At 31.5% G+C, this 14,302-nt stretch overlaps 1 protein-coding gene across 4 annotated transcripts in view; it reads left to right on the forward strand.

The window, feature by feature from the left end:
- The window catches only part of FNBP1L (formin binding protein 1 like), a 107,184-nt gene that overhangs the window by 85,113 nt on the left and 7,769 nt on the right, over positions 1-14,302 (forward strand). For 3 of the 4 annotated variants that reach the window (XM_028514079.2, XM_036026439.1, XM_036026440.1), the window contains 4 exons: positions 685-888; positions 10,221-10,330; positions 13,683-13,815; positions 14,178-14,272. In XM_028514079.2, the coding sequence (XP_028369880.1) occupies positions 685-888; positions 10,221-10,330; positions 13,683-13,815; positions 14,178-14,272 (542 nt within the window). Of the gene's footprint in view, positions 1-684; positions 889-2,287; positions 2,447-7,477; positions 7,493-10,220; positions 10,331-13,682; positions 13,816-14,177; positions 14,273-14,302 lie in introns of all 4 variants that reach the window. The other variant, XM_028514077.2, reaches the window with a different exon arrangement.

The following is a 14,302-nucleotide window of genomic DNA, read 5'->3' on the forward strand; positions in this document are numbered from 1 at the left end:
GGTGCGTGAGAGGCAACCACGCATTGATGTTTCCCTCTTTTTTTTCTCCCTCCCTTCTCCTCTAAAAATAAATAAAGTCCTAAAAACATTTTTTAGATAAGTGGTACTGAATTTCATGTTTTCAGAGTTGCTTTTTGCACTCAGTACTGTTTGTGAGATCTTTCTCCATTGCTCTGTTAACATTTCTGATTATGTATTTAATATAGTATTTTATTTATCTTCATTGGATGAATGAAAGCCTACTTGTCTTATACTCTCTTACCCAATGGAACAAATAAAAGGGTACCAATTAGGTACCCTTTTATTTGTTCCAAAGGTCAACTTCTTTGTAGACATCCCAAAGCAAAAAGACTTTTTTCCTTTGAAATTTCTTATAATTAGATCTTTCTTACCTGCTAACTAGTCCTCAAATGAATTTCAGTGGGTTAAAGTGATAGCGTGAGAACATTTGTGAATATTACAAATTAATAAAGTGGTAATTTATAAATTAGTGTTTTTTCTGTTGGGGTTAAAATAAGGTTTATTACAAATTCACAGGAAGAGATTATATACTTTAGTCCTTAAATGATTACTGTAGAGTTATTTAAATTTTTTATTGTTTTCTTTAATAATTTAAAGTTTTGAAAGCTAGTGTGTTATTATGAGCAAATGGAATGGTTTTTAAAACATGTTTCTTGTATATAGGACTCTCAAATGGTAGTAGACTCCTTCAAGTCTGGATTTGAACCTCCAGGAGACTGTCCATTTGAAGATTACAGTCAGCATATTTATAGAACCATTTCTGATGGGACTATCAGTGCATCCAAACAGGAAAGTGGGAAGGTGGATGCCAAAACCACAGTAGGCAAGGCCAAGGGCAAGTTGTGGCTGTTTGGAAAGAAGCCCAAGGTAAAAGTCGTAAAGTTCCTCTGTGCTAATAATTTTGTTTCAGTGTCATTTAAATCAATGTAGTTATCAAATGGATAATGTCTTACTATTAATAGAAAGTAAATACTTGGAATAATTTAATTACATTTCACTTATTAGAAACATAGAGTTTTATACCTAAAAGTAAAACTTATTTCTGAACTTAACGTTTGAGTACGACTTAATAACTATAAAATATCAAGTTGTTAAGTATCTCTTAAATCATATGCTTTTGAAATTTCATTTGTATAGTTTTAGTCAGAATTTCTAAAGAAACATGATCTACTTATATGAACACTAAAATTACAATTCTCAGTTGGAATGAATGATTGACCACAGCAATATTAAATGTCATATTAGGCTTGCTAGATCACACTAATAAAGTCATTTTTATCATCCATGTGAATATTTAATGGGAAGGGTTCAATGTTTGTGGTTAGTTGAAGTTTTAAAAAATCTCTACTAAGAAAATGTTGGTCTTGTTAGAACCTATCTTTTAATGTGCTGTTTATTTTAGATAAATCTAGCTCAGCAGATGAGCAAATAGAGTGCTTACTCTTTTGTAACAATTTAGTGATTATAATAGTATAATATTAGGAGAATAGATATGTACTTTAATTAATCTGATGTCTGTATTAAAGCATGCATGATTTTTCTAATATATTTTTATGATCTTGACATGAACATAGATAAAATTCAACTCAAATTATATCTATATATTTAAAAGCACAATTAACGTTAACTCAAGCTTTATTCATGCTTTTCATAATACCATCCAGTTGAGAAGTTGCAAGGTGAGATTGTAAGTCAGATCAGCATAGCTAAGAGTTTAGAAAAACCAGGAATACTGAAATTAAACAAACAATGAGGTGTAATAATGGTGAAATAGAAATAGTCTGAGAAGAAAGCCACAAATGTCATGAAAAATTTTTGCCTGTTTGTGATAATAATCAGTTACAGTTCTAACATTTTAATACTTTATTTTAATGGATATTGCTTATTACAGATAACTTTACCTGTAGCTGCCACCGTTGTCTCTGACAGGTACAGGTTAAGCATGTATAGTGCTAATATTCTAGAGATCAGAAGGTAGTTTTTAGATTCTAGGTCATATTGCTCTCTGACATTATAATTTGCATACTCTATATTTCTAGCCTGTCAGTTTGTAAAGAATGATAAAATGGATGATACATTTTTTAAAGTAAATTTGACTTTTTTAAATGATAGTTTTGGCAAAACTATGTTTACTTTCTCATAATATTTTTATAGAAAACTTTATTTGAGATATATTTTGTGAAAAGTATGTTGCCAAAAGTAGAATTTTCATTTAGAAAAAACTGCACATTTGGCTTATTGATTCCTTTCTTTATTTCCATATTAGCCACAGTCCCCACCCTTAACCCCTACTAGTTTATTCACATCCAGTACTCCTAATGGGTCCCAGTTTCTCACATTCTCCATTGAGCCCGTGCATTATTGCATGAATGAAATAAAAACAGGGAAGCCCAGAATTCCTTCTTTCAGAAGTCTCAAAAGAGGGGTAAGTTTAATAATGGGTTAAAATGCATGATGGCCTATTGTGTGTGTAGTGTGGCTTTTAATACTCTCCACCCTCATTATAAGGCTCGCTGTCCTATAAATACGTAGTTTAAAAACACCACAGAATTAAGTATAGCTGCCCTCAAATTAAAAATAACTCCTCTTTATAGCATTTGAAATGCTTAACCATAAAAGAATGGTATTATAAAGAGGGTGCTGGGTACAATCATACTAGCTATATTTTTGTTTATGTGAAATCATATGTCCACCATTGTCTTGTAATGTATTTACATTTTTAAGACTTTCAGTAATTTGTCACTGGAATTATTCATGTAATAATTTGTGACTGATGATGACTTCTGCCAATTTATAAAGCATTATTTCGTTGATAAAAAAATCAAGTTCAATTTTAATTGCCCTACTTCTAGAAGCATAAAACACAACTTCCAGTAGTTAAATAGAAAATTAAAGATAGGCATGTTAAATATGAAGATTATAGATCTAAGATAATACGTTAGAGGATAGGTTTTAAATTGTAAAGCCTATGAGAATAGAAGATATTATTGAGTAATGTTTATATGGAATTTGTTTTCTTGAACTAAAAAAAGTAAGGTTTTTTTTTACCAGAATTTATTTCTTTTCTAAAATTGGCCAGCCTTTGGTATTTACTTATAACTAAAGATACTCTGCAAATAAGAAAATTTAGAATAGTACAAAGCAAATACTAAACTGTTTCTTATCAATAACTATTATACTACTGATAAATTAGTGTTATTCCTTTTATTAGGCTAATTTTCCTTATTTTTTATTTTTAAGGGCATGTTTATAATAGCGATACTCATACTTTAGATTCATTTATGAGATTTATTTTCATGTATGAAAACCAAAGATGTGATAACCCACAGATGAGAACTCCAAGTCTGTGTCACGTGAAGTCTAATCACTGATTGACAATGATATATTGTAGTTGGGTTCCCTCTTGCTAGTGCTCTCTGCCTTCCTTGTTCCCTTCTTCTCTCCACTTTTCTTCATTTTCTCTTCTTTCTTTATTTTCTTCTCTGTTTAGCCTGGCTGTTACTTTTTGTAGTCCTATCTTCAAATTACTTTAGTTCAGTTTTCCTTTTGGCCACATGTAGAACAAGATAATATTAATTCAGGGCAGGATTACATTATTTGTCTACATTCCCATTAACACAGTATGACACACTTAACTGATGTTAGTAATGAAGCAGAAATGTCTTAATGCGCCCTGGCTGGTGTGGCTCAGTGGATTGCACACTGGCCTGCAGACTGAAAGGTTGCTGGTTTGAGTCTCAGTCAGGGCACATGCCTAGGTTGTGGTCCAGGTCCCCAGTTGTGGGCATGGGAGAGACAGCCAGTAGATGTTTCTCTTGCACATTGATGTTTCTCTCTCTGCCTTTCTCCCTCCCTTTTTGTCTCTCAAAATAAATAAAATCTTTAAAAAAGAAGAAGTAATGTCTTGGTATATTCTGCCTTTTTTTGGACTTCCCTTTTTCCTATAATGAAACAAACTTCTTTCCATTTACCTTACTGATTCTGTATGTGGATGATGTTATAGGTAATGACATTTTGTAAAGTCCCCGTGAATGAGTGTGCATTATACTTACAGGCAATAGATAATAGGCAGCAAATCACATGGGATTTTTATTGGCTGAGTTTGAGGGTAGAATTAATTCCTTTCTTCTCTGTGAAGACTGAGACTACATTAAATATTAGACTGAGTAGCCATATTTTTGTGTAACTGTTCATCCTACACAGTCTCCCAGGAACAATTACAGTACTCTACATAGGGTGGTTATGAAATACGAGGTAAGTGTAATTCTATGAAAAAGAGTTTCGGCAGTTAGAACTGTGAGCCCTAGAGAGACAGACTTAAATATGTGACATATTCATTCTTACTGGAAAAGTTTTATATGTTAATTTTTATTGTTATAGAACTTAAAAGTTTCTGCTTGTTCATTATGTCCACATACTGCTTTAATTTTCAGTATTAGCATATGATTTTTTTTTGAAGGCTTACTTTCAGAAAGCCAAAACCCTCCCACTTTTTAAATTATTTATGATGACAAAGAAATGGTAGCAAGATTGAAAATATGACAAACCAACCAGGAGATTGAGGGGTAGAGCAGGAAGGGAAGTTCGTTTCAGCTTTGGCGTTGAGAAATTTCTTTCTTTTTGATTGGTACTTGATAATTTAGATATATTTTAAAAGTAACACATAGAGATGTTTTTCTTCCACTGAAGAATTTTCTCAAAATAGAAAAATCCAAGAAGATAAGCTTTAACAGGAAGCCACATTACATGTTTTTACTTGAACTTACATGTAAGTCCATCAAGCTTACAAAGTAAGACTTCACGGCTTTTTTCCCTAGTGTTATTGAGAAATAATTGACGTACATAACTGTGTAAGTTGAATTGTGATGGTTTGACTTACATGTATTGTGAAATGATAACCACAGTAGGTTTAATTAACATTTATCACCTCATATAAAAATACAGTAAAAAGAAAAGGAAAAAGTAATTTGTCCTTATGATGATAGTTTTTAATATCTACTCTCTCAAGAACTTTCCTATATATTGTATGGGAGAGAACTCACTACTCTTTATACTACATCACATCTAAGTACTTTTTATTTTTCCATAAAAATAGCCAACAGTAAATTTCCTAAAATAAACTCGATCCCCAGGTGTTGTAAAAACAGAGAGTAGTTTTTTAGTCGCCGTTTCTTTTCAGTTTTATTGAGAAATAATTGACATACATCACTGTATAAATTTAAGGTGTATGGCATGATGGTTTGATTTACATATATTATGAAATGATTAGTCTTCAGTTTTCTTAAAACTAATGAATTGTACCATTCAAATCAGAAACTCTTGTTTTGAGCTATGTTTGTTACATCACTTTTCCTAAATACCTGCTTTTTGGCTTTTCTAAAAATTTATAATTTATTTTTCTTAAGGAAAACCTAGTATATACAGTTCACAGTATCTTTAAGGATACGAGAAATGTTATATTGGACTAGTGTTTTGACCACAGTACCAGTAAACCTTTTCTGAGGGATGAGGGCCTGTAATTTCTTTCTGTGACATCAAGATTTAACTGTTAATAGATACTTGATACACACCCAAACATAACTGCTTAATATAGAAACAAATTACTTCCTTTGAGCCGTGTTTTCTAAGTTACTCAGTATCTTACAGACTTCTAGAGACCTTTTTGTAGTCATTTATCTATCTAGAGTAGTTTTCAGAATTTCTCTATCTTTAAATGAAATACATTTAATAATATTAATTGCCTGATTTCCTTTCTCACTCCCTTGTGTATTTATTAAGGTATAGTGGGTATGTGAAATTTTCTAGTTCTAAGTATATGATAATTACATGAGAGTAAGGCGTGTCTGTATTGAATATGAATAATGTTATATATTTCTAATATTTTTTACAAGAACTTGAGATTTCTGTATCCCTAAAATTTTATTAGCTAAACACAGAAACATCTGATATTTTAGTCATAATTATCTTGCTTTTTTCTAAAATGTTAGTATATCAACTGGTAAAAATTATAAATGATAAATATCTTAGGTATTTTGCTTCCTGTCCTATATAAAATTATGTTTTAATAACATTTAAAGCATGAATATCGTTTTAAAGTTTAAACCATTAAATCTCATCAGGAATTTTGTCACAAATAAGTTGTGGTTTTGCTCCCTGAAACTACTGACAGTCTAAAGAATGTTAAGCTTAATTTGGAAAGATAATGGATAGCATATGTCATCTTTTTTTTATCATTATAACCATTAATATATATGGCCAATTCATCAGAGATAAGGGGTAGATATTTTTTGTCAGCTATTAAAATTCATATTTTTATGTGAAATTCTATTTGACATTCCCCAAACTTCTTTAAAACAGTATGATTTGAAAAGCAAGGAAAGGTAAAAATTTTAGAGGCTACTAACCAAATGCAATAAATGTGAAGGTTAACTTTGTAAAGCTCTCCTGTGTATTCTGGGTCACAGGGCTGTGTGTTTGTGTGTGTACTTGTATGGGTGTGTGTGCTTGCATGTGTGCACGCGTTCACATGTTCAGTTGGGATGCTGGATAGAGGCAGTACCAGTTGCAGAACCCTGCTAACCCACAGAATGTGCGTTATATATGCACATGCAGTATATGTGACTATATGAGAGTTCTCTGGCTATGTCATTTCACGTTTACAGAAAGAATACATTTTAACCAGCTTTCTAAAAATTGAAGTTATATTTTTAATGTTCCTTTTTGAGCATTTGGGTTTTGGAATAAAAACTGAAAACTAGAAGTCATATCTTCGAAATAAAGTTCAGTCCATATCCTTGTGTCTATCAGGAAATACATATAGAAAACTTGAATCTATGTGACTCATTTATTATTTTGATTCTAATATGTTTTTAATGTGTCTGTACATTTTTTAAAAGCACCTTAAAACTAAAGTAGGAATGTTACCCTGACCTAAAACCTACCCATGATGTATTTAAATTCAACACAGTATTTTGAACTATAAAAATTCAGATAATGGTATTCTGTTTAATGCATTGGAAAGAGCATTCCATTTTATAATAATACTTTTAAGATTTCTTTTAAAATGGCTAATGTTAAATCTTGTATATTCAACTTTTCAAACATTAGTATTTTGAGAATGAAGAACTATATAAGTGACATCCACATAAGTAAAACCTCTCCTTTAAAGAAGAAAATACATGATTATTGATAGAATAATAACTATTTACTTTTTGAGTTTGAGTTGCATATACAAAATATCTGCCCATTATCATCAGTGTAATTTTTTTTGCAAGTAATTTGCATTCAAAAAATGTGCTTAAAATGTTTTTTCTGGCATAATTGTTTGGATTGTGAAATGTACATGATTTATTTTAATATTGTAAAAAATATATATATATAGGTTATTGCATCTTCTCTATTATGGTTTCACGTGAATAATTTACCATTTCTTTCTGTTTTCCATTGAACTATTCAGTGGTCGATGAAGATGGTAAGCCTTATGTGCTGATCTATATACTGTGCCAACATTAAGTAATCTCAAAACATTGTTTTGTTTAAAGCCAAAACAAGTGGTAAGGTACATCTTCACATTTCCATCTTATATGTATTTTTTCTTTTTATGATTTAATCCATAGTCCAGCAAATGCCAGTACTTCTTGATGTCATAAAAATTCAAAAATAATGTGGTTAACCTGTAATCAACCCATTAAGTTTTTAAATGTTACTGGGTATAGTCCTTGTCATGTTACAGAGAATAAGATTATAGTTAAACATTATTTTGGAAGTTACATGGTGGAACAAAATTTCGTTTTAATAGGACGAAAATTAAATGATTTTTCTTAACACACTTTTTACAAGGTCATATAAATTTGATTTGTAGTTTATCATAGAATCATTAGATTTTTCCAAAAAATAAGAAGGAAAATTTTCCTACTAATTTTACTATAGAGTCAGTGCTTGCTTCTTCTGCATCATTGAACAGAAATAAAAGCACAAATAATTGAAATGTGTGTGTGTGTGCGTGAGAGAGAGAGAGAGGAAGAGGAAGAGAGGGAGGGAAAGAGTGTTCCTTTATACATTTATTTTAGAAGAATTATTGGGAGTACATTGTAAAGGCCTAACCCCCAAATTATTGGGTTCTTACATAGTTTCTTATTTTAAGAAAAATGAACCACTGTTTTTCAGACTCTTGCAGTGTAGCATTTTCTGAATTTCCTTGGGGGGGGTGCGGTTCTTAACAGAGGACTTCTTTATATCCATAGGAAACAGAGTGGAGTTCCTTTTCACATCCTATAAAAGAACAGGTTATAATGTCAAAATGGGATGCAAGTGCCTAGATATCGGCTGTTAATAAATTTGAGAACAAGTTTTAATTAGGGATGAATGGAAATTTGGTAAATTTACTTACAGATGGCTTTTATTTTATTACTATACTACCAAATAAACCGCATTGGAATATATTTCTTCATTTTGTTAAATAGTTTTTCAAAAATTTTAAGAAATATTAAAAATATATAAATTAGAAAGTCTTATCTTTGGCACATATGTAATAGTTTTTAAAACCTGTGCCATAAATTAAATTAAAACTGACAAGTTATATTGCTAATTGACCACTACATTTCAAGGATAGGAAGTTTTGCATTTATTCATTTAGGCAAATTTGGCTGATTGACAGATTCTCAGGTATGGTGACTGGTAAATTAAAGAACAAAAACCACTTAGACAAGATGTCCTACTTTTTAGGCAAGCTTGTTAAATGTCCATAATGTTCAGACCACTTGGGCAAATTCTAGAGATTATGTTATTAAATGTATATTTGATCATGGCTTATCCTAAAAGTGAATTTTCTCATTTTTAAAAGCAAGGGGAGTGTTCTTATATGTAGTGAAATAAAGCCATTTAATTCATGTTATAGGCATAAGTGCCCCAAAGAGCAAGTATGCGTTTATTTTGGGAGCTCACTTCAGCAACACTTTAAAGACTGAACTTGTATATTCTTAAAATCATTTTAAAACGAAAAAAGAAGAATGAGATAGGCGTTATAAGTCCTGGGAATGTATAAAAACTATGTAAATATGGGTTTATATGAAATGAAATCAGTAGTTGCTAATATTGGTTCTGTTGTATAATGTCTAATAAAATAAAGTAACAGTGACATGATTAACATTTAAGAGGCAAAAGACATTATTTGAATCAAATTTACATCTGAATACTAGAACTTTTTCTTAAATGGTATAGTTTTTTTTAATATTAAAGCTTTAAAAAATTTTCAAGCATACTTCGAAAGAAGGATTCTGTCTGTCTTTCTGGATGATGCCATTCTTTCAGGAACAACAGAGGCATACTGTTTGGTTGTAGGAAAAGCTAATTGAAACTAGACTCCTTAATGGAATATGATTTCTGTTTATATTTCACTTAGTGAATCTTTTGTTTTTTAATGATCAAGTATGTTTTGGTTCTAAAGAATAGTGGTTTAATAATGTATTTATTCAAAGACTATATGCAATATTAACATTTCATTAGTTAGATCATCTTTATGAGGTAATTTGCTTACTTAATTCAGTTATCTAAACTTCATAGTTTCAGTCTGAACATTTGTAACATTCTGACTGGAAATGTGATAGGCCATGTATAAAACTATAATTTGTATAGGTGAGAAATGTTACGTGTTTCCATTTTGTTGTTGTTGCTGTAAGAAGATCCGTATATACTTACTGTAACCCTACCAAGACCTGGAGATACTGTGATACAGGTCATTACCAGTGATCTGTATCAGGTGTTATTTTTATCATCCTATTTTGTGATTTTATAAACTGACTGGAATTTGAGCCCTTTGTGAATATGCAGGGTCCAGCACAAATAGTGTCTCTTTTTTATTAAAAAATCTTTTATTACAAAATCATAAGCATGTGATTCTATAATGTAACAGTATCATACTCAAGCACACCACATGACATTTTAGGTGAAATGTCCAAATTGAAACTATAAATTAATAACACTCATATTATTACCCTACCAACCACACTCAGGCAGTCGTTTCTTCTGCTGGACCCTGTAGTTGTTTTAATTAACACACACATATCTATGTGGATTTATTTTTCTTAGAAGAGGTTGTTTGGGGCTGACTTAAAATTGACATTCTTACTTTATAGTGAATATATATAAAAGATAAAATTTCATGAAAATGTCTTCTATACTGATGTAGATTTTCTTTTCAGGGCCCAGCACTAGAAGATTTCAGTCATCTGCCACCAGAACAGAGACGTAAAAAGCTACAGCAGCGCATCGATGAACTTAACAGAGAGCTACAAAAGGAATCAGACCAAAAGTATTTTTCCATTAAGTTCTCTTTACCATTATTATTCCGTTCCAGGTCTACTTTGGGTGATGTGTTTAAATATCATGTATAAAAAGTTTAAGAATCATGCATCCTAATCAAAATATCTTTTGAGGGAAAAATACATTCCTAAACTTTGGAAATTTTTATTGTTGGCATGTCACAAGTAAAAATGAAACATTAGAGTTTCCTGGCTTGCATATTACTTATTGGAGCTAACAGTATATATTTATGCCTTCCCAAAATTTACAAAATCACTTGATGACTCATTATCAAGAGTACTTTCACCAATGCTAAACACTCTTACACTCGCATAAATTTCATTTTGCTTTGGTATGTAAACTGAGTTCAATAGAAACCTGAAGGTATACTTACTTCATTTGGAGCAAAATATGTTGGCAAACAGTGCTTGATTACTTATGGCTTCAGATTCATTCACTCAAAGCTTAATTTTTTTCAATTTTATAAAAATATTCCTGCAGTTCAGTTTTGCTTTAATGAACATAGAGAGTTTTGATGAATAAAGGGTTATTACAATGATTCGGTGACTGTGCTTTATACTGAAGATAAAATTGGAGCTTAAGTTCTAGAATGGGTGATTAAAGAGATTGTGAAGAATTGTACAACACATGTGATTGGATGCTTAATCATAAATATGTCATTACAATGAATTCTCATTATTTGTGGCAGCTAGACTCTATGAAGTCACTGAACACTGGATTAGTGAATACCAGTACGGAAAATGCAGGGCTCCAGTTATTAGTCTCTTGTCACAACATTTTTATCAACTGACCTATACATAACCTTGTTTTATATGTATTTCTGTTTGAAGATACATTAATATATATTATTGATTCACTAACTTTGTACTCAGGGCTAACAGCACGGTAGCTCATGCCTGAACAAAGTTTATATAACATATTGTCTCCATAAGGCACCTCACAGCCTTCTCACTCTTAAGAACACTAGATCACACTTCAGTACTACTCTTATGGGCTATCTGAAACAGAAAAATCACCAACTATGAGCATAAAGTGGACACTCATTTAGAGTATCAGAGTAGAAACAAGAAGTTAGAGCATCTCCTTGTTTGACCTCAGCTGAGAATGTGCACATGCATCAAATAACTCAAATTTTTCTCCACTCTGTAATGTCTAATGACTGTGAAAGTGCCATGAATCTTTCTTTCGAGGTTACAAATAAATTTTAGCAAATGCACAATTCACAGATATGGAATCTGCAAATAATGAGGATCAGTTGTATTAGTATAAATTTTTAATTGAGGTATATTTGACATATATATCATTGTTAGTTCCCTGTACAGCATATCTTTGTATATGCTACAAAATGATCACCACAATAAGTTTATTTAATATCTGTTACTGTCCATACTAACAAGAAAATTTTTTCTCATGATGAGTATCTACCCTCTTAGCAACTTTCAAATATATAGTATAGTATTAACTATACTCACCATGCTATACATTATATCCATATAAAATAGTTTTTAAATATTAAAATATTACTAGAGGAACACATAAATGGTCTCTGGAAAATTATAACATATAATGTAATATTTAGGGCTTCCTATATGTAATAGACTGCCAGGATGGCAGAAGATATAAAAATGAATAAAGCATAGTTCCTGATCTTAACAGACTCACATTTTAGTTGGGAAAAATGCAACTCAAGCTATTCAATTTCTATACAAGCTGGAATATGATAGCTGCTAATAGAGAGGTAAAGTTCTGGGGGAAACTAGAGGAAAAAATAATTCTTACTGGGATAATTAATAAAGTCTTAACTGGGGAGATTTTGGGGGAAGAGGAAGGGTGGTGTGGAGGAAACTAGTGTTTATTGGGGAATTATTATGTGTTAGGAAGTGAGTCCTGCATTTTACATGGAGTATGTCATTGAATTCCTCAAAATAGCCCTTTGAAGTTGTTCCTGTTACATAGATGGAGAAATTGAATATCAAATTCATAGTGTGTCTAAGATTAGATACCTGGTAAATATCAGAGTTGACATCTAAACACTAGTGGTTTGCCTTCAGAATGTTGGAATTAGACCTTGATGGGAGAATAGGGTTTTGTCAGTTAGACAAGAAATTAGACAATGAGCCAGGAGTAGGAACATTTAAGGAAGAGGGGGAAAACAAGAATAAAAACACAGAAATGTGAATGTTTTTGCATGGCCTGGAATTAGCTCTAGGCCAGAGAGATTTGATTAGAAGTTGGTGTGGAATGTTTTAGCAGAAGATGAGGCTAAAAAGGTATAGGATGAATTATATAAAGTCTTAAATGCTTTTTTGTAGAATTCTGTAGGTATCGGAGAGTTGCCAAAAGTTGTTGAGAGAGTGGGTGATATTATCACCTTTATATTTCAAAGAAAGATAATTGAAAACTATATGAAGAGTAGACTATATAGGAAAGACATTGGCAGCAGGAAGACCAATTAGAGGATTTTATAATATTCCAGGTGAGAGATGCTGAGGGATTTAGTTGTATTTGGAATTAAATCTAGAAGTTAGGAGAGAAGGACTAAAGATACATATTTGAGTATCATCTGAAGATAGGTGATATTAAAGCAGTAAGTGAATTAAATCTTAATAAAACTGGAAAAACAAAACAAGATCATTCTGAAGAAGGAGTGTAGGATACGATGAGAAGAAACCTGTGTCATTCTGTGTAACATGCATTTAAAGGATGAACAGAGGAAGGGAAGGAGCCAGAGAGGATTATGAAACAGAAGGGGTGAAGAGGAACAAAAAGAAAATTATTCTCCAGGAGATCAAGAAGGGAAAGAGGGTTAAGGAGTGTAAGTCAATAATGTCAGATGTTAGAGTCCAGGAGAGCTGACTGAATCAAAACCGAATTTAGAGGTAGAAGGGCAAGTTAAAGTTGCATTTCTGTTTCTAGCGTAAATGGGTGGGGGGACAGTGATGCTGTGAACTAAGAAAAGGTGGCATGATATGTCTGGATGGGATCATAATGGGTTTGATTTGGGATATGATGAATTTAAGAATACTGAGGAGTATTTCCCAGCCTTTGATTAAACAGATTTTATATATTTTATATAATATATATGTTCTCATTTGGGAAGCGAGAAATGAGAAATTAAATCTATGTTGCTTTTAATATTTCAGATGATTTAAAGGACTATCTACATAAATTACACTTTATATACTTTGTCAGATTATCTTTAACCAGGTAATATTTAACTAAAAGAGATGTGAATCTTTTCAGACTAGGCTGCATGTGAGTCCCCAAAAGTACATGGAATTATTTTATCTGGGAACATACAGAGTGAATATTTAGTGTTGTGGTTTCCTTTTTGTTTTCAGAGAGGCACTCAACAAAATGAAAGATGTATATGAGAAAAATCCACAAATGGGGGATCCAGGGAGTTTGCAGCCTAAATTAGCAGAGACCATGAATAATATTGACCGCCTGAGAATGGAAATCCACAAGAATGAGGTAGATTTGTTGTCTGAGATAAATTTATTTGTATAAACTTCATTATCATAGGTTGGTTTTGCTAGAATTATCTTCAAATATTTATTTAATTTTAGGGTTCATGATCTGAAAGTAAGGTATCATATGGTATCTAATGTTTAGTCCTTTGTTGAAGGTTTTTTAATTTAAAATATTGTATAAAACTAAACATTTAAACTTTTTTCATTAGCCATAAAGTAGATCATTGACCAAATTGGAATAAAGATTTCCCTTCTCTGAGAATTACATAATCATAAAAACTCAAAGCACATTTTAAATGTAGAATATTTTATGAGCTTTTAAAAATATTTATTAAGCTCAGTTTTACCTATTTTTTCCCTAAGGCATGGCTCTCTGAAGTTGAAGGCAAAACAGGTGGGAGAGGAGACAGAAGACATAGCAGTGACATAAATCATCTTGTAACACAGGGACGAGAAAGGTCATTTTTTTGTATTTTATTTGTATCTTC

Source organism: Phyllostomus discolor, chromosome 5, assembly GCF_004126475.2.
Source record: "Phyllostomus discolor isolate MPI-MPIP mPhyDis1 chromosome 5, mPhyDis1.pri.v3, whole genome shotgun sequence".
In the NCBI taxonomy this organism is placed as follows: Eukaryota; Metazoa; Chordata; class Mammalia; order Chiroptera; family Phyllostomidae; genus Phyllostomus; species Phyllostomus discolor.